Source organism: Anabrus simplex, chromosome 2 (genome assembly GCF_040414725.1).
Source record: "Anabrus simplex isolate iqAnaSimp1 chromosome 2, ASM4041472v1, whole genome shotgun sequence".
NCBI lineage: Eukaryota > Metazoa > Arthropoda > Insecta > Orthoptera > Tettigoniidae > Anabrus > Anabrus simplex.
In genome coordinates, this window is record NC_090266.1 from 142,918,468 (window position 1) to 142,938,990 (window position 20,523).

Consider the following 20,523-nt stretch of genomic DNA (forward strand, 5'->3'; position numbering starts at 1 on the left):
CCGGTACGCTAGAAAACATATCAGAAGCACCCTACCCAGGCTGTTTCCGAAATGGTGACGGCAATGTAGCCTCTCGATTGCAGATGGGAATCCTTCGAAAAGAACACGAATCATTAGTTGTTAAGTCAAGTCAGTTGACATTTCAATGTGCTGAAATGAAAGAACCCTACATTACATTATTTGCTAGCATTTCTAAGAACTTCTCTTATATACAACCTTCCAGCATTTCAGCCTTCCTGAACGAGGAAAGTGCTGTAAATTGAACGGGCTTTAGGTAAATAAGTCTTGTTTCTTCTTAATCAGTGGAATTGGTGAAATTATTTTCTTTCACCTCGAACATGTATCAGCTACAGATGCCTATTCAACAACATACGAACCACTCTGCCACTCTTTGTTAGGGCCAGGAATCGAATCCGAACGGCATCTAATAAAACTAACGGTGTATGGCCTTCGGAGAGGCGGGGCTGAATCCTATGGGCAACCTGAGCATCTTTGAGGATGAGGCCCTACTTGGGATGAAATCTAATGTTGAAGAAGGCACAAACTCCTATTTCCCGAGCCAGCAGATTTAAAAAACGAAGTTTAACATTTCTGACCCGACCGGGAATCGAACCCGGGAACTGTTGGTCTAAAGACTAGCATACTAATCAGTTAGTAACGGAACCGGAGTCCACCATTAAACATCGCCAGTTAAGGTTACTAAAAATCTACGCAGTTTTAGGAACGTAATAGCCGAGTGGCAGAATTCCCAGCGACGTGGTCGAATAAAGCAGGTGGTAATTTTAAATGAAGAAATCACGCCCCTGTGGTTCAGAATCCAGATGAAACTGGAGACACCGTGAGTACGTAAAACTACAATCTTCTTGGCTTTCTCTGCACAGTTTTAACTCTTCTCCCAAATATAGAAGTTGTTGTAAATAATAATCTAACGTTATATTTAAAACCATTACTAAATGAATTTCTATGAGTGTGAAAGTGATTGTTGCCAATCAAAACACGTAACTCTTCTCTCCGCCTTACCCGGGATCAGTGGCTCAGATGGTAGAGCACTGGTTTTCTGACCAAAGTTAGTGCATTCTATCCCGACTATGTCCGGTGGCCCTTGGAGTTGCTGAAACATGTCAGACTCGCGTCGGTAGATTTACCAGTAAGTTACGTAAAGGAACTCCTGAGGGACAGACACCTGAGACCTCGGCGTCTCCCAAAACCGCAAAATAAGGTAGTTGGTCTTAATGTTATTATTATTATTATTATTATTATTATTATTATTATTATTATTATTATTATTATTATTATTATTGTCGTTTTGGCAGTTAATCCAACCGTTTCCTTCTTCGGGCTTTAACATTTGCCCAGTAACGTCTTATTCGTTCTCTATGTTGTTGCTTCCTTTCTTTAGTCCAAATCTTCCCATTTTTTAAGCTTAGACTTTTCTTCAAAACTCTGGTGTTCTTTGAGTTTCATCTTAAGGGGGGTTAGGCTCCCTGATATCGTCACATGTAATACTCCTTTTTACAAGTCTATCATTATTATTATTATTATTATTAATATTATTATTATTAGTAGTAGTAGTAGTATTTCTTTCTTAATCTGTTTACCCTCCAGGGTCCGTTTTTACCACAGACTCATCAAGGGATCTCACCTCTACCGTCTCAAGGGCAGTGTCCTGCAGCGCGAGACTTTGGGTCGGGGATCCAACTGGGGAGAAAGACCAGTACCTCGCCAAGGCGTCCTCATCTGCTATGCTGAACAGGGGCCTTGTGAAGGGATGGGAAGATTGGAAGGGACGGGCAAGGAAGAGGGAAGGAAACCCTCTCAAAAACCACTTCGAGGCTGATTGAGAAGGGAATTGACCCCACCTCTACTCAGTTGACCTCCCAAGGCTGAGTGGACCCCTTTCAATCCCTCGTATTTTCAAATTTCGTGGCAGAGCCGGGAATCGAACCCGGGGCCTCTGGGGGTGGCAACTAATTACGCTTAGAATAATTCTTCTTCTTCTTCTTCTTCTTCTTCTTCTTCTTCTTATTATTATTATTATTATTATACATCATGTTTAAAATTACGCCTGATTTCAATTTCTTTTCAATTTCTTGGGTTGTGCGGTTTCTTTTCTTGTAAAATTCCTATTTCTTGTCTATTTCCCTACATATATTGATCACCAAAATTAATTGGAGTATTGTCACGTGTTTAAAAGTCTGAAATGATCTCGGTATTTACTTCAACTATGCTACACTCTCCGAAGTTAAACAATCCTACAAGTGATCAGCACTTGGAGATTAAAGGAAAGGGCTACTGTACTTTCTGTCCTATCAGCTTCTCTACTCATATTGTGTAAGAATTTACCCCCAACACGCTCAAATTTTCCCCAAAACAGTGTAATAAGTCCAACCTAAATTGACTGAAAAAAACCGTATGCGATTCTATTTTAATCATGAAAACGTTCCACGGAGGTGGGTTATGATAGCCAAGTGGTGATGCCATTGCCTTTATCAAGAAGACGGTTGTAGTTTGAATTCTGGCCAATGCATATGGGATTTTTGAAATGAAGGATAACGTCCCTGTGTTTCGAATTCTCCGTAAAAACAAAAGACCCGTTGGTGTGATCACAATATCAAACATCACGGCGTACTGTAATGTTTCTTTCACTTCTAGGAAGTGACCTAGAGCACATTGCCCCTACATTTGTCCTTTGAAACCAAAATTTAACATCCTAGGTGTAGTCAACACCCGCCCCCCCCCCCTCCTCGCCCACCAACAACCTACGAAAAAAAAGATGAGTTATGTACTCTTAAAAAATGCAGCTTGTTCGATAAGATCCTTGGAAAGAGGGAAAAGCGACTGAGTGGATTTCACGGTAGAAGCGCCCGCCCACTGAGCTCAAGTTGACGGGTTCGATTCCGGGTTTGTCCGGTGGTATTTTAAGGTGTTCAAATACGACAGCCCCGTGTCCGTAAATTTACCGACGCATAAAGTAATTCCTGTGGGATAGAATTCCGGCACCTTGGCATCTCTAAACCTCGTGTAAAGTTATTTGTGGGATGTTAAAGTCTAGAATATACCCATTTCGACGGGTTCGGAGGAAAACAAGAATTGATCACGGTAAATCGAAGGGAAATATGAAAGAGGAATTTCCGACACCTGTGATCATCCGGCACATTTGTTTGGTTCGTGGTCACTAAAAGCCGTAAAGGTCATTGTCACGATGAGATAACCTCTGCAAAGACAGTTCCAAGATTGCCAACGCCATTCGAACCCTTGACGCTCTCGCCCAATTGTCTGGCAAAATGCCAAATTGTCTGCTAGAGGTTCAACGTCTGGTATATTTAACCTAGGAACTTCGAAGACTACTGGACAGTTAACAACAAGGTGCAAGTTTCATTGCCACGCCATTTCTGCCTCGTTCCGACGATAGTAAATTAGCGATTTCCGAGGTATCAGCTGAGAACATTTTTTTTTGCTAGGGGCTTTACGTCGCACCGACACAGATAGGTCTTATGGCGACGATGCGATAGGAAAAGACTAGGAGTTGGAAATAAGCGGCCGTGGCCTTAATTAAGGTACAGCCCCCAGCATTTGCCTGGTGTGAAAATGGGAAACCACGGAAAACCATTTTCAGGGCTGCCGATAGTGGGATTCGAACCTACTATCTCCCGGATGCAAGCTCAGCCGCGCGCCTCTACGCGCACGGCCAACTCGCCCGGTGAGAACATGACCATTCGGGAGATTCCGTCTGCTTTCCCTCTCCTTTGCTTAATTACAGGTCCATTATTTATTATTATTATTATTATTATTATTATTATTATTATTATTATTATTATTATTATTATTATTATTATTATTATTATTATTGTACCTGATAATATAATAACTTGGAAAGAATTGTTGGGAGTGCTTAAAAGAAGGCTATATTACTTGTTTCGACTTTGATCAGGTTAACGAATGTAATAGGGCCTACATTAAAGAATATATTATTAACCACATTATTAAACTAAATACTTTATTTAGAAGTTGATATCTGTTATCTTGAGAATTTATTGCAAAGTATTCGAACACTGCCTTTTATAACAGTTACGTCAAGAAATATTGTGTAGTTTAATTTTTTATCAATCCTGATAAACTATTCCAATATAATGTGTTATTTTTCCTGCATACGCTTTGTTATTCGTTCCGTGTTAGATTCAACCCCTTATATTTATGTGGATCTAGAAGTCTGATTACCAGATTTTTTTTTTTTTTTTTTGCTAGTTGCTTTACGTCGCACCGACACGGATTGGTCTTATGGCGACGATGGGACAGGGAAGGGCTAGGAGTGGGAAGGAAGCGGCCGTGGCCTTAATTAAGGTACAGCCCCAGCATTTGCCCGGTGTGAAAATGGGAAACCACGGAAAACCATTTTCAGGTCTGCCGACAGTGGGGTTGAACCTACTATCTCCCGAATACTGGATACTGGCCGCACTTAAGCGACTGCAGCCATCGAGCTCGGTGTTTACCAGATTAATGAATAGCCTACATATTTACGAAACAACCATATTTTTATAAATATTAATGTCGTTCATGTTATCTAAGTCTACTATGGACTTCCATTTCCTTTTCGATATATCGTACTAGGTCTACTCATTAATGTTATTTTAATTCATTTTCCGAGGAGTCATAGTACTTACATCTTTAAAATATTTTCTTTGACATGCTACGACTGGTACTATTTGTGGGTTATTGAAGTAAACAACTTTGTCGTTTATCAGAGTAAGAACATTTCCTACTGACATATCGATTACATTTTTAAATCCTCGTATGTCCCAATGCTCTTCCTACCGACTATATTCCTTAAGACTGGTCACGGCTCCCAGCCACATGTTTATATGCAGCCCATCAGAATAATTTTCGTTGTGCTCATTTTCCCATGCTAGTTTAAAAAGGAAATTGGACCTTACCACACCGTATTGTAGGGATGTTGTTTGCATGGCGAATTTGCGCACTCCTACAGTATATTGTATTTAAGGTTCATTTTCCTTTACACGCTCCCATAGGAAAATGAACACAACGAAAATTATTCTGATGGACTGCATTTAAATATATGGCTGGGAGGCGTAAATAGGATAGGAAGAGCATTGGGACATAGGAGGTTTTAAAAGAGCCATCGATATACAACGACTGAAAGCTCGATTATTTCGTTTTGAAATGCAACAAATTACGTGTAGTGTCAAAAAAATATTTAGGGACAAGTCAAGGAAGACATACGTGATAGTTCACATAACTGGTACATGTGCAAGCAGCCACATACTCCGAAATTTGTTTCGATGGGAGCCTGGGATCATTTGTCGATGAGTTGGCATTTTTCTCTAAAATTCATGGTTTTGGAATAAATATGTTTTAGAGTAGTGGTATGCTAGATTTACGGGCACATGGTAGAACACATCAATTATCGCTGAACTAATATATTTTTGTTATTATTATTATTATTATTATTATTATTATTATTATTATTATTATTATTATTATTATTATTATTATTATTATTATTATGTAGTTGTGTTAAAGTTTTATAAATTACTAATTGTTCATCTGTTAATACTATTTCTCGATTACATACATATACTATCATTAGAGTTAACAGTAATCGTCCTTACTAACCTGGATTTCTACTCACCCCAGTAACAAAAGGAAACAAATATTTTCCAGCTCAAATCGAGTTCACTAAAGGCTGCCAATAGCAATTTAAACTGAATTTCTCAACAAATTAGACGTTTTATTGCATTCATGTTATATAATTACACAGGCAGTGGCAGTTCCATTGGATGTTGAATAGCTAATCACTTTGGCATGTAATATGAAGTATTTGGAAATAAATCAAACTTTGAAGAATGCAGATTAAATTTGGAGGGACTGGACTTTCTGGACCCCCCTCTAAATAGGTCCTTGGGTGCAAGCCACACCGAGTGTGAAGGAACGTGTAACAGAAGAAGTCACATTTCTGATATACTGGACTGAGTAAAATTTTCAGAGCGGCAGCAATTAACGCGGCAATGTAATATTTCACTATATCACTCGAGATGAAATCTTTCCTAGCCTAGAGTATAGTAGTCAGTCGGTCATTGAACCAGGCGGTCGCGGTCAGCAGGTCACGCGGGGCCTTGAGAAGAACACATCACACAGAGTGGAAGCCAGCAGCAGATAGCACTAAAACTACAGCAGTTGACCGACAGGTGTCACCTGGTGTCACTCGTATCAATCCTGAGCCATCTTACGACTGTTTCTTTTGCATGGCCAGCAAGCTAGTGCAATTCTCGGCCATATTGATTGCTTTTTAGAGTTCCGCGCGCATCATAACGACCCAGTACTGATCAATGATGGCGACCGACAAGGCTACCACAACACACACGCTGAAATACCCTGCAACCACGTTCGCCCTTTACTATTTCACGGTGTATTGCAGTACTCACGATGAACCCTGCTATTAATCTGTATGAAGAATAGCCTATAAGCATAATGACCACTGACTAATTTACACGATATTTTCCAAGATTTACTTTGCTAGGGCAGATTCTACGAAGAAAATAAATTTAGTTTCATCTTTAACCACCAGAGTATTATTCACTGCGGCAAAGATAGAATTCTCTCTTTTTGATTTTCAGTCACGCAGTTGTATCGCATGGGCCATTCTATCAAGGAATGTTGAATGGTGTCTCTCAATTCACATCATTTAATTTACAAAATAAAATTGTGACCACCTGTATATCACGTGGTTTGGTACGATTTCCATTGTTCTTTTAAATCCATTCCTTACAGATTAATTGACTCATTTATCAAAACTTCCATTTTATGAATTTACTCGTAACGTTAATCATAGTGATAATCACGATATGTTGATTTAGATCGTTACAGTAAAGTAAATCCTTTCGTAAGGGCGTAAAACAGATCTTGGCGAAAATTTATGATTGACAGCATCACTTTCGTGGCATAAATATCAAGGGACCCCTCCCATGTTTCAATGCTGATGCTGATGAATCAAAGGGGGTGTTTATAATAATAATAATAATAATAATAATAATAATAATAATAATAATAATAATAATAATAATAATAATAATAATAATAATATGGCCATCAGAAGCATCATGGCGTGGCCATCAAACAGTTCATTCAGAGAAATGTAACCTCTGTTTTTTTAATAACCTGCATTACATAGTTTTCTGTTGTGAAAACTATTATTTTAATATCTTAGTATGAATGGATCTATCTACTATGAATTACAGTATATCAGATGTTGACCGTGGGTTTGGTCTGAATCTTCACTCACCCTGAATGTTCTCCCGGAAAATGTCTGTAAAGAGAGAAAAAATATGGTGGTCTGACAACATTTATAAAAAGAGCATGAGTTGTGTGTGACGTAATAATTTTCCATGACTGATATAAGAAAAACAAGTATTATTATTATTATTATTATTATTATTATTATTATTATTATTATTATTATTATTATTATTATTATTATTTCTCTGGAATACTACATTCAATGGAAAATCATTAAGTATTTGTGCCTTGAAATCTATTAAAAATAGAGAGCGAACAAAATTTCGAATCACAATGTGGAAGTTGCTTTTCAGGACAACGTGCTAATAATACATAAACAAGAGAGAGCGCAGCGCAGAGGTTGGCAGCAGTGTGCGCTGGAAACAAGTGCCGGCCGGGCCGGTAGCGGCGCGCGCGGCACAGTGCGACAGACGGAGAGGAGGCAAGGAGTGCAGTGTGTGTGGTGGTGTACCAGTGTGTGCAGTGCAAGGTGCTTGTGTCAGGCCATGGGGCCCGGGAGGGGGAGCAGCGGCCCCCTCTCGTAACACGCCAAGATTTCCCGTATCGAGTTCATCGAGAAATGGGGGCTGACCCCTGTCCTCAGGCCGAGGCAGGAACAACGCCCCCGGAGGAGCGGGGTGGAGGAGTCGGGGGATGCCAGGTAACCGCTAACACGTCCTGCTCCCCCTGTGTCCCCACATGGACCCGACACCAGGACTCTCTTTGTACTGTTTTGTATGATGCCACTGCTTATCAAATGTAGAATAGCTAGAATGATGATTCAAGTACCGTACAAGTAATGATGAGAACTCAGACCCAAGAAACTGCACTCCTAGCCTTCCCAGATAGCGTGCGTTAATAAATTCTGATCTCGCAATCAATGTACCATCCCATCTTGCATCCTGTGCCATTAAATCTGGTCTGTCCTGTCATTAAGATGGCACAAATACAGAATTCCTCTGACCGCGTCATTCCTGAGCCACTAATATCTTATATGTTGCAACTAGCTCCTTACATTTTATTTCATTGAAGATAAGCATGCACCTTCCTTTATACAACAGCGCAGCTAGCAGCATGCTCGCCAAGTATACTCTAAGTTGCTCCACGAAGTGCTAACCTATAAACTGCTTCACTGCACCACATCCCAACCTGATGCTTCCTACCACTTATCATTGAGAGTTCATGTAAATACTTTAGTTGTGATTCTGCTGGGCGTTGACTGTATAAATCTTGAGAATTAGAAAACCCTGTGATTTTGTGTATGTATAACTTAAATCTCCCCGTAGACTTACGCTAAATTGTTGAGAATTTCTCGTATTCATATCCCAACATTTAAATTCGAAATTGTTTATCTTTCTTTCGCAGTGTATATTATTTTTGTCAGTTGGCATGCCAAAATCCTAATGGCTCTGTTAGCCATGGTTACGTCCTCTTGCTGGGTATATGTTTTTCCTTAAGCTAGAACTACCTCTGTGTACATACAGAAAATGAGAAGCTCATGTTTCTGAAAGCATGTCTAACATTCACTCAAGTAGTGTGTACCTGCACTTTTCCATTGTTAATGTGAGGATTTAATTCCATGAAATGCAGATGCAGAGTGATCAGCTATTCGCAGAATATTACAGACATGGTCTGCGTTACGTTGTTTAACCAAATTACAACGCTCATCATATTCTACTGACAAAGAAATGTATAACCAGTGTGCAATCATAAGGGCTAAATGATGTATCTCTTTTAGCAGAATATTACAGATATGGTCTGCGTTTCTCCTCTTAGGTCCACACCTGAACACGTCCACTACTTCCGTAAGGCCCTCTATCGACCGTACTTGTTCCCAGCATTGATTTCCATCCTCGTCTGAAGCGGCGTGCTTTAAGCATCATCTCAATTGTTGAGATTCAGTAACGTGTGTATTTGAATACAAAGAAATATAACAGGAGTTAGCCTTATCATATCTCGTCATTAAAATGTTCGGAGATTCAGACTACTTTTTGGCTTAGCTTTATTCAAATTTGAACTTTCAGATCGTAAACTTCAAGCTACATGATACATAGTTCAATAATCTGAATGAAAGATAGTCCAAGTATATGATACCCTGATATAACTTCTGTGTATTCTTCCTAAATTCCATAATTTACCATCCCAATCTATAGGTGACACTACGAATTTTAACAGATCATCAACTATTTCTGTGTATATATTGTGTATGTATTTTGACGTAAAGTTAGTTTTAAGTATCACAGATGGCAGGAGTGACATTTCTATACTGATGCTATTTTGGATTGGTATGGTTGGTAGTGGAATGTTCTATTGTTTTTCTAGTTATTTAGAAGTTCCATGCCTATAATTTATATACTTTCACAAATAGGAAATCGCTCTCTGTTTTTAAATAATTCCTCGGACGTTCTCTTGAAAAATATATACCAAAATAAATGTGCTGATAAAATTGTCCTGGTTATTAGTACAATACACATATTTCATATCAGAAACTATCACCGACGTGAATACTATTTCCTGAGCACTGTTCTAGAAGTATTGGAAGGCAAAAAGGAAAAGAGTGTTGTGATATTCGAAGAAAAATTGACGAAACATTGCAGTAGATGTTCAATTCATCAGTTATGGGTGAGTGAACGAGACCTTCTGTGGAAGGAGAGTTGGGGAGGAGGGGGGGGGGGGTGGCTGTCCGTGTGATCAAGAGTGGTAAATATGAATGGCAGTAATTCGATGGTGTTCTCTTTTAAGCAAGTGATGCGTCGATTGGTCTATTATTCCTACAACCTTTCCTCAGAGAATATAATAGTTGAAATACATACATTTTATGGTAATATCGATAAAATAAGACAATTGTATGCCTTTGCTGGCAGGACCTAGTGTTTACAGTACACTATGTCTTCTGGTGTGGGCTAGAGCAATTTTGTTACTTCCATTGACCTGTCTCTGTCTTATCCTTGGCTTTGACAATCTGAAAGTGACTGAGGTATGAGCGATGCTAGTAGTGCCATTCCTTTTGCAGCCAGTCCCTGCTATGAATGGCATGAAAATGTTGCTCATAGGGTCGGTCGGTGCATGCATTTCAGTGGGCTTGGCAGACTGATATGTAATAGCAACTTCTGGCTCGGTGAGGAAAGCAATGGGAAACTACCTCACTCCTCATTTCCTAGTACGCCTCTTCAGTGATGCCTATGCCATGTATGACAGCTGATGGCAGAGCTGTTGAGGATCCAACCAGCCTTAGGGCTGAAGACTGAACATACATACAAGACAATTGTGATGTATGCATGATTATTTTGATGTTTCCACTCTACTTCACGGACGTTCCATGTAGTACGACACTAGCTAGAATTGCTGTGTGACAATGATGCAATGCATACTAAAAGATAGAGTAATCTCGTGTCGAGGTACTAATTATAGACCAATTTCTTAATGTACTAATTACCAGGTGATGTCGTAGGAGCGTTCGATCGTGTAAAGATAATAACTAGTTTCACTACGAATGAAGTATTGAAGTGTATGGAGAAGTAACCTAACTTAATGCAGTTTAAGTATATCCTATCTGACGATAGGATCCGTGCTTACATTAACTGTACAGATCATCAGCTTATATTAATAATAATGATATGGCAATCAGAAGCTTCATGGCGGTTCTACCATTCAGAGAAATATGATCTGTGGTTTCAAATAACCTGCTTTCGTCGTTGCCGGGACAAAACCTCCCATGTGATAATATTTTTGGAGATATACTGACCCGCTACATTATGAAGTGCGAAAATGCCTTGACATTATGCACACAATATTACACCTTAGATGACAGAATCTTACCAGCCAAAGTTCTAAGCTAAAATATTTCACATAGGAGGTTTTGTCCCGGCAGCGACGATATGCTTTTGTCTTACGAACACTAATATTCAAATACCTTAGTACGAATCAGTCATCAGTGACCTGTTATTATTATTATTATTGTTATTGTTATTATTATTATTATTAGTAGTAGTAGTAGTAGTAAATACATTAGACTGGGAAATATTCCGGCGGTATTGATTGTTTACAGTAACACAGTAATGACATTCAATTAAAACGTACATTTTATATAAAAAAGTACAACAAAAGAATTATATGAAAAGAAAATTTTACAAAAAGCTACGGTGCACTTCAACAAAAAATTACATAATTATGAAAGAAGAGGACTAAAAATTATGAAAATAGTAAAAAAATAAAGGAAATGGAAGGTTATTTACAAATAACCTAACCTAACCAACCCCATGGTACTACAGCAATTGAAGGGCCTTGGCCTATCAAGCGACTGCCTCTTAGCCCGAAAGCCTGCAGAATACGAAGTGTCGTGTGGTCAGCACGACGAATCCTCTCGGCCGTTATTCTTGGCTTTCTAGACCGGTTATTTACAAGAAGTGCAACATAATTACGATCACTTAACGAAGGAATTCATGAATTCATTATCAGATTAATGAACTGAGTTTTCTTGTAGTATTAACTAAGGAAAACTATTTGTCTTGCTACGTTTATACTGTCTACTGAAGATGCCTAGCGTGTATTTAGACGAACTTTGTAACTTCTAAAACTTATTCTTGTGAAGTATATTATAAGGTTACATCCGTTTATACAGCGCTAATGTCGTATTACATAAGAACAATTCTTTGATAAGATTTTATTGGACATGGAAATATTTCCTACAGTGGTTTTAAAAATCGTTTTTGAATGACTTTCCCATTGCTATTGCTAATAGAGCTAAACATACTAAAAATATAGAAAACTTGATATGATCTATTATTTGTTAAAGAGTACAACTATTCTGCATGAATGTAACACTCAGTAATTCTGAATCGGCTTCTGTTTTCCTATTGAGCTGCGATTTCTAATGCCTTGCTGATGCTTATCCCACACCGAAATTATACCTGCATAAATATTGTATCCACTCTCAAATACTGAAGCATTCTTTACTCTAGTAAACAGCCTGCAAGAATACACTCTTTCTAAACTTTGTGTGAAAGAGAAAAGTGGAGTTGATACTAGGACACCACGAAGTTTTGCCTAAAGCTCCTACCAAATTTATTTCATAACTATTATAGTGATGTAATTTGTGGTGGGTAAGCCACTGTTCCTCTTCACACACGAGACAGATTTCAAGATTTTGAATCCGAAATATTTCGTTTCCATTATTATTTTTATTATTATTATTATTATTATTATTATTATTATTATTATTATTATTATTATCACCTATATAAAGGTGGTGGGGTAGCACTTTGCTACAATTAAATCTTTACCGGACGGATTCCCGTTCATAATACAGTTTATGTGAAATATATGAAATGGAATGTTACGTCCTTGTGTCATATTTTACTTAGAACTACAAGCCTCACGTGTGGTATTTTGTGCGAGGATATCTTTCCACCCGTCCGCAATGATCTGAACAAGCGACACTGTGATCTTATACATGTACTAGCAAGATACCCGTGCTTCGCTACGGTATTATACTGAAATTTATAGTTGAATAGATATCAATTTATATATAATCCGTCAAAATTCGAGATCTGACTCGTTTTCTGAGAGATTACGGCAAGTTCCCTCCGATTTTTCAATCTTTCTTACCAGCAATCGATTTCGTACTTCCCGGGCTAGGACCACGTATTCCACCCGGTCAGTTCGGTCCCAAAATGTTTGCCATCTTTTCCTATAAGCATTTTTAATATGGATGAAATTCTTGAGGAGATTCGGCGTGGTGTCTTCTTCTTTTTTTTTGCTAGGGGCTTTACGTCGCACCGACACAGATAGGTCTTATAGCGACGATGGGATAGGAATGGCCTAGGAGTTGGAAGGAAGCGGCCGTGGCCTTAATTAAGGTACAGCCCCAGCATTTGCCTGGTGTGAAAATGGGAAACCACGTGGTGTCTTCTTGGGTGCCTTGACAGTACTGAACCCGCAGCCGGACTGCATTTGTAGTCATTACCCGTCCAGACCCGTTTCCAGCGCGGTCCGCACATTTGACGACGGTCCAGAATATTATTATTATTATTATTATTATTATTATTATTATTATTATTATTATTATTATTATAGATGTTCTGGACCCCACAGCAAGATATAAGACCGCTAATTGGCGGTAAATTCCATCTGTTGCCATTGTCATTTTTGAGCACCATTGTCGCGCATAGGCAAGTACGCGAAATTTCTGGAGATACGAATGACATACTTCCGTGCATTATTGACCTTATTATAGAGGTGAACAATTGCACGGTCAATCTCATTCCTATCGTTTATTTCAAATGTGTTAACATTTTTATTTATATGCCAGAAGAATCTACTTTAATCTAAGAAGGTTCTCCAAAGGAAAAGATGGCTCTTGAAAACGAACCTAGGAAAGATTAAAAATGATCGGTTTATGATCAGAATAAGTACATTGAAAATCCACAGCCTGTTTCCAGTCATTCAACCGGGTCAGGAATGGAATGAATAAGTCCCCAGTTAGCGGCGAGGATAGGAATTGTGCCGGCTGCCGAAGCCTGTCGCACTCCTCTGGGGCAATGATTAATGAATGACAAATGAAATGAAATGATGTTGGAGAGTGTTGCTGGAATGAATGATGACGGGGAAAACCGGAGTACCCGGAGAAAAACTTGTCCCGCCTCCGCTTTGTCCAGAACAAACCTCACATGGAGTGAACGGGATTTGAACCACGAAACTCAGCGGTGAGAGGCCAGCGCGCTGCTGCCTGAGCCACGGAGGCTCCTTATAAGTACATTAGGAACAGTAAAAGCAACTGGTCCCACCTCCGTTTTTACCCCACCGCGGTTAAGTTGACTTACGCCCCCCTCCAAAAAAAAGAAGGCGTGTTTCTTTATGTTTAAAGGAGATTCCAAATACCAATGTTCACGTGTGTTTACTTCAGCTTTGAGATATAAGTATTCCCATAAAAATAATTCACTTTTTTCACTTACTTTCACACTCCCCCCCTTAAGTTAATTTTCCGGGGAAAATGTTTGTTTCTTTAATAGTAAAGGATAGAGCCTCCTTGGCTCACAGCGCGTCGGCCCCTCACCGCTGGATACCGAGGTTCAAATCCCGGTGACTCCATGTGAGAATTGTGCTGGACAAAGCGGAGGCGGGACAGGTTTTTCTCCGGGTACTCCGGTTTTCCCTGTCATCTTTCATTCCAGCAACACTCTCCATTATCATTTCAGAGCATTTATCACTCATTAATAAATCACCTTGGGAGTGGCGACCCCATTGTGATAACAGCCTATATAAGTTTCATTCATTACATCCCTGCCGCGCCAATGACTGGAAAACAGGTTGTAGGTTTTCATTCTCAATTGTAAAGGATCTTCTAAATACCGATTATCTTCAGTTTTTGAGATATGTGTCCTCATGAAACGAATTCAAATCCTTTTCACACCCGCCCCCAAAAATGATTCCCGCCCCCCCCCAAACGCGTCGTTTTATTTTTTAAAAAAAAGTCTAAATACCAATTTTCACGTCTGTATCAACTTTAGTTTTTATTAGATGTAAGTATCCTCATACAATTAATTCAATTAATTTTTCTATTTTCACCCCCCTCCCTTCACTGGATTTTCCGAGAATACCTGTTTCTTTACTTCAACAGGAGATTCTAAATACCAGTTTTTACGTCTGTAACATTTTACGTTTCTGAGATATACTATAGATATAGTCTTTCTAAAAAATCACCCCAATTTGTCACTCCTGTTTAACCCCCATTAATTAGATTTTCCAAAAACAAAAAAGTAAATGTTTCGGTATTTTGAAAGGAGGTTCCATATACTAACTGTCTGGTCTGTTAATATCTTCAGTTTCTGAGATATAAGTATCCTCATTAAAGGCATTCAACCCATTTTTCACTCCTTTTCACCCCTCCTATTGTGATTTTCCGAAGACAAAAAAATAAGTGTTTCTTTATTTTAAAAAGTGATTCTAAGTACCAATTTCTACGTCTGTAAACTTTTACAGTTTCCAGATATAGATATACTCATTTTCAAAATTCACCCCACTTTTCACCCCCCCCCCCCGCCAACTATTTGGATTTTCTAAAGGTAAGTTTTCCTTTATTTTTAAAGGAGGTTACAAATTTAAATTTGCATGACATCAGTTTTTGAGATATAAGTCTCATGAAAGGTGTTCAACCCATTTCCCCCCCACTTTTCACCCCCTTCATGGGATTTTCCGAAAAAAGATACGTGTTTCTTTATTTTGAAAGGAGATTCTAAATACCAATTTTTACATCTGTAAACTTTTACAATTTTGAGGTATAGATAAATTCATTTTAAAAATTAACCCCACTTTCAACCCCCCACTGTTTGGATTTTCTAAAAACAAAAAATACATGTTTCTTTATTTATAAAGGAGATCCAAAATACCGATTTTCAGGTCTGTAACATCTTCAGTTTCTGAGATATAAGGACCCTTATTAAAGGCATTCAACCATTTTTCACCCCCTTTCAATCCTCCTATTGGGATTTTCCGAAAACAAAAAAATGCGTGTTTCTTTATTTTAAAAGGAGATTCTAAATATCAATTTTTTCATGTGTAAACTTTTATAGTTTTGAGATATAGATACACTCGTTTTAAAAATCTACCCCTTTTCACCCCCCAATATTTGGATTGTTCAAAAGCAAAAAAATATATATATTTCTTTATATATATTTCCCAAATACCAATTTTCAAGTCTGTAATACCTTCAGTTTCTGAGATATAAGAATCCTCATTAAAGGCATTCAACCCATTCTTCACTCCTTTTCGCCCCTCCTATTGTGATTTTCCGAAAACAAAAAAATACGTGTTTCTTTATTTTTAAGGGAGAAATCAAATACCAATTTTTATTACTCTAAACCTTTAAGTTTTTGAGATATGGATATTCCCATTTTAGAAATTAACCCCCCTTTTCACCCCCTTAGCGACTGAATATCCAAAAATCCTCCCTTAGCGAGCACCTACATGTTAATATGAATGTATCCCCAAAATTTCATTTCTCTATGTCCAGTAGCTTCGGCTCGGCGATGATGAATCAGTCACTCAGTCAGTCAGGACAAGTTACTTTATATATATAGATTGTAAGTTTACTCATCACATTGGAGAAGTAATTACGTAAAGAATGTTTTTATTAAAGATACCTTACGTAGTAGGTATCAATACCGTACCGGGACACTTACTTTTGTCTCAATAACAACGAATGATAACTCAGTAGGAACATTTTTCTATTGAAGACACTATGCTTTTTCCCCATTTTCTCCGTCACTAGTCCTCACAAATTTAAGTCAAGGAATCACGACATGTAAAGAGCAATGATTCCCTAGTGTATACCGACCTGTTTGCACGAAGTATTGTGCCATAATAACCTGATCGCACAGTTACCTACAGTCAATTATCAACAGTAATTTACTGGTTAGACTTTGCTTGTTTATACTTCTTCTCACCTATGCTCTTGTCCGATATCATATTTGGCTAGGATATGCCTCTACCTTGTACAACAAGTCTCCGGTTAATCTCTGAGACGGGCTGATGACCTTAAATGTTAGGCCCCTTTAAACAATAAACAATCTCTAAGAAGTTTTAAGCGGTATCATGTCCTTCCTGTAGATTTTTCGAAGTTTCCTAGTAGTGTGTGATTTTCAATTTTAATTTGATTATTTACATTTCCTCTCACCTGTAGTATTGTCCGATGTCATATTTTGCTAGGATATTCCTGTGCCTTGTACAACAGGCTTCTGGTTATCCTCTGAAACAAGCTTTCATATCGACGGCTTACTTCTAAAACCTTGTATGTCCCAACGCTCTTCCTACCCATTATATACCTTAAGGCTGATCACGCCTCCCAGCCACATGTGGATATGCAGTCCATCAGAACAATCTTCATTGTGTTCATTTTCCTATGCGGGCGTGTAAAGGAAATTGTACCTTACCATACCGTATAACAGGGATGTTGTTTTCATCACGTATTTACGCACTCCTACAGTACAATGCATTTATGGTTCATTTTCCTTCACATGTTAGCATAGGAAAATGAACTCAACGATAATTGTTCTGATGGGTGCGTATAAATATGTGGCTGGGAGGCGTGACCAGACATAAGGAAAATAATGGATAGGAACAGCATTAGGAGATACGAGGTTTTAGAAGTAAGCCAGCGATATTTAGTGTTTCAAGAGGTATCATATCCTTCCTATATGTAGATTTATTCAAATATTCCTAGTAATGTGTAATTTCCAATCTTTATGCAATTTGCCCTAAATCAACATTTTGAAATAAATGTCGGAAATTATTCTTAATTTTTTCATAAATGAGAACATATTAATTTAAAGATACCGAAAAATTTCAGTATCCTGTGATATAAACCTTGGATAGTCTATATGGTAACGATACATGTCATGCTGGGCTGGGATATTCCTCTATTATGTACAGCAAGTCTCTGGATTTCCTCTCGTGTTGTATTTCTCTGAGACCAAACTTACATTTGTCATGTTTTAAGTGGTTTCATGTCCGCCCTATCAATTTCTTCAAATCTTCCTTGTAATATGTCATTTTTCAGCCCTTAAACAACGTAGTATCATAAGATTTACAGGCATATTAAAGAACCAGATTCCAAGACATTTTACCCGCACACCAGCGTCTTTTTGAAGATACCATGAAGGAACGTAAAGCACTTCTCATTGCTCCGCTGTAATCACAACTATTAGCATAAACCGGATTAAAGATAGAGGGAATGAGTCAATTCCATGCAAAATAAGAATACCTATCGAACAAATGAAAAACACATTGTTCTTAGTGTGTTGTTTTTTGTTGATATTACGGTTTTAATATGTTTTGGTATTTAGTTTCGTGCGTGAGCGTCTGATGACCTCTTTTATTTTATAATCTGGAGAAGAGTTATTGAAATGTTTCAAAAGGGCCTCATATCGAGATAGGTAGCTCGGAACTATAGCATTACGGTACCGTAGATGTTTCTGGAGCATATCGTCGTTCCCGGGACAAAACCTCCTATGTGATAATATTTTTGGAGATATACTGACTCGGAGCACATACATTATGAAGAGCGAGAATGCTTTGACAATTTTCACACAATATTGCACCTTAGATGACAGAACCTTACTGGCTAAATTTCTAAGCTAAAATATTTCACATAGGAGGTTTTGTCCCGGCAGCGACGATATACTGAAAAACGTGGGAAAGTCCACTCTTGGAATGATCAAATCAAATAAGTTAGTAAGTCCAATTGTTAATGAAGTATAAATAAATAAATAAATAAATAAATAAATAAATAAATAAATAAATAAATAAATAAATAAATAAATAAATAAATAATAAATAAATAAATAAATAATCAATTCTCAGCGCTTGAATTCGAACCTTAATTCTCCGAACAGTACAGCTTCTACGGTTGCCTTTCGAGGTTTTCCATTTTTAATATTTTTAGTGATATCAAACCTTTAACTGCCCACTGACATTCTTTAGTTTGAAATTTGAAGTTTGAGGGAAACTATTTGTATCTAGAGTCGGAATTGTCCAGTCACTGTTACTTTTAGAATAGCCAGTAATTGACACCCTCAGAAATGACTGTTCCCTTATAATGAATAAGGTTCATATTTTATTTTCATTCAAACTCTCTTGATCACTGTTTCATGCTTTCCTTTGGTGTCCTAAAGACCATTCCTTGTTTAACTTCATCTTTAGAAACTCTCCAGTCAAGTTAAAGTAACCTCTGTATAAACCACGATGGCCACTGGGGGAGTGGGTGGAAGGTGAAGAATTCGACCTTTGGTAACCTCGGCACTACCTAGGATAGCTGTAGCCGTTCTCGCCAGGAAATGAAATGGCGTATGGCTTTTAATGCCGGGAGTGTCCGAGCACATGTTCGGCTCGCCAGGTGCAGGTCATTCAATTTGATTCCCGTAGGCGACTTGCGCGTCGTGATGAGAATGAAACGAGGATGAAGACAACACATACACCCTGCCCCCGTGCCAGCGAAATTAACCAATGATGGTACAAATTCCCGACCCTGCCGGGAATCTAACCCGGGACCCCTGTGACCAAAGGACATCGCGCTAAACATTTAGCCATGGAGCCGGACTCTCGCCAGGGTTGAAATTGGTACTCATTTGTGGTGTAATTCCGTGAACATGAGAGTAATGTGTCTTTCCAAAAACAGAAGTCTAGGTTCTAAATTCCTCTACTTCCTGACGGGGAATCGAACTCTAGTCCTTCCAGGTGAACCGAACAGGCCTTTACCGAATCACTCGGTTATCTTCATTACTTTTGGTAATTAAAATAATGGCCCTCCGAGTAATTTACTCGTTATTTTATTATGATTATTCAATGTAGAACAGATATTTATAACAACACCATATAAAGACGGTATCGTTAGAATTTCCGTCATATGAATGAGTACATGGAGCTTGTGGTGTGGGAAATCAATGGAAGAAAGATGATGGTTGACAAGAGGATTTAAAAATTCCGAAAATCGCCAATGAACTGGTCACATCTGCTGGAGCAGATAGTTTGATGTTTTTGTCCGAATATAATGGACTCTATTCGTACAAGTGGAGGACAAAATGAACTTAAAAGAAATGTACGTAAAAGACAGCTCTGGAATTTAGTTGAATGAACACAATTAGTAGATTATAACATGAAATTCTTAATGAAGTAATTATTTCAGACTTCGATTAAAAAATTATTTGTGAATCTAAGGATGACCAAATATAAAAGGCAGAGAGTTATTCACCTCTGAGGAAAGTTGATATATTTTCTGTCTGTCTGTCTGTCTTTAAGCCATCAGCTCGGAGGCTGATAGGATTCTCAAATTGCACCCCGGATGACCATGTAATTTATAAGGAAACAGTAAAAAGAGATGGCGAGCTATATTGAGGCATACTAGGCAAGACAAGGAAAAAGGCAATTTGCTACTGCTTTCTTCACAGACCAAGGGAATGCTACTGAAGTACAACTAACACGGTTAGTAGTACGTTTCACAGCATCCAGACAAACTACACGAGCTCTAAATGCTGTTACTCAGAAAGTTTACTGTCACGGTCATAAATGAGACAGAGACTTTCTTGGAGGCTACGTTGCCTATAGCCTGTACCAACTTATGAACTGAATAATACAGCATACTGGGGGTAGACCTTGGTTCGAACTGGAAACCTCGCAGTTTGTACGCGAATGAACAACTGGCTATGCCAAGGAGACTTCACCAACAACATAACAAGTACT

At 38.3% G+C, this 20,523-nt stretch overlaps 1 protein-coding gene across 1 annotated transcript in view; it reads left to right on the forward strand.

Moving 5' to 3' along the window:
• The first annotated feature begins 821 nt into the window (after window positions 1-821).
• Sh (Potassium voltage-gated channel protein Shaker) overlaps window positions 822-20,523 on the forward strand; it is a 719,812-nt gene continuing 700,110 nt past the window's right edge. The window contains exons 1-2 of the mRNA XM_068225948.1: window positions 822-838; window positions 7,895-7,951. Of these exons, the coding sequence (XP_068082049.1) occupies window positions 822-838; window positions 7,895-7,951 (74 nt within the window). The remainder of the gene's footprint in view (window positions 839-7,894; window positions 7,952-20,523) is intronic.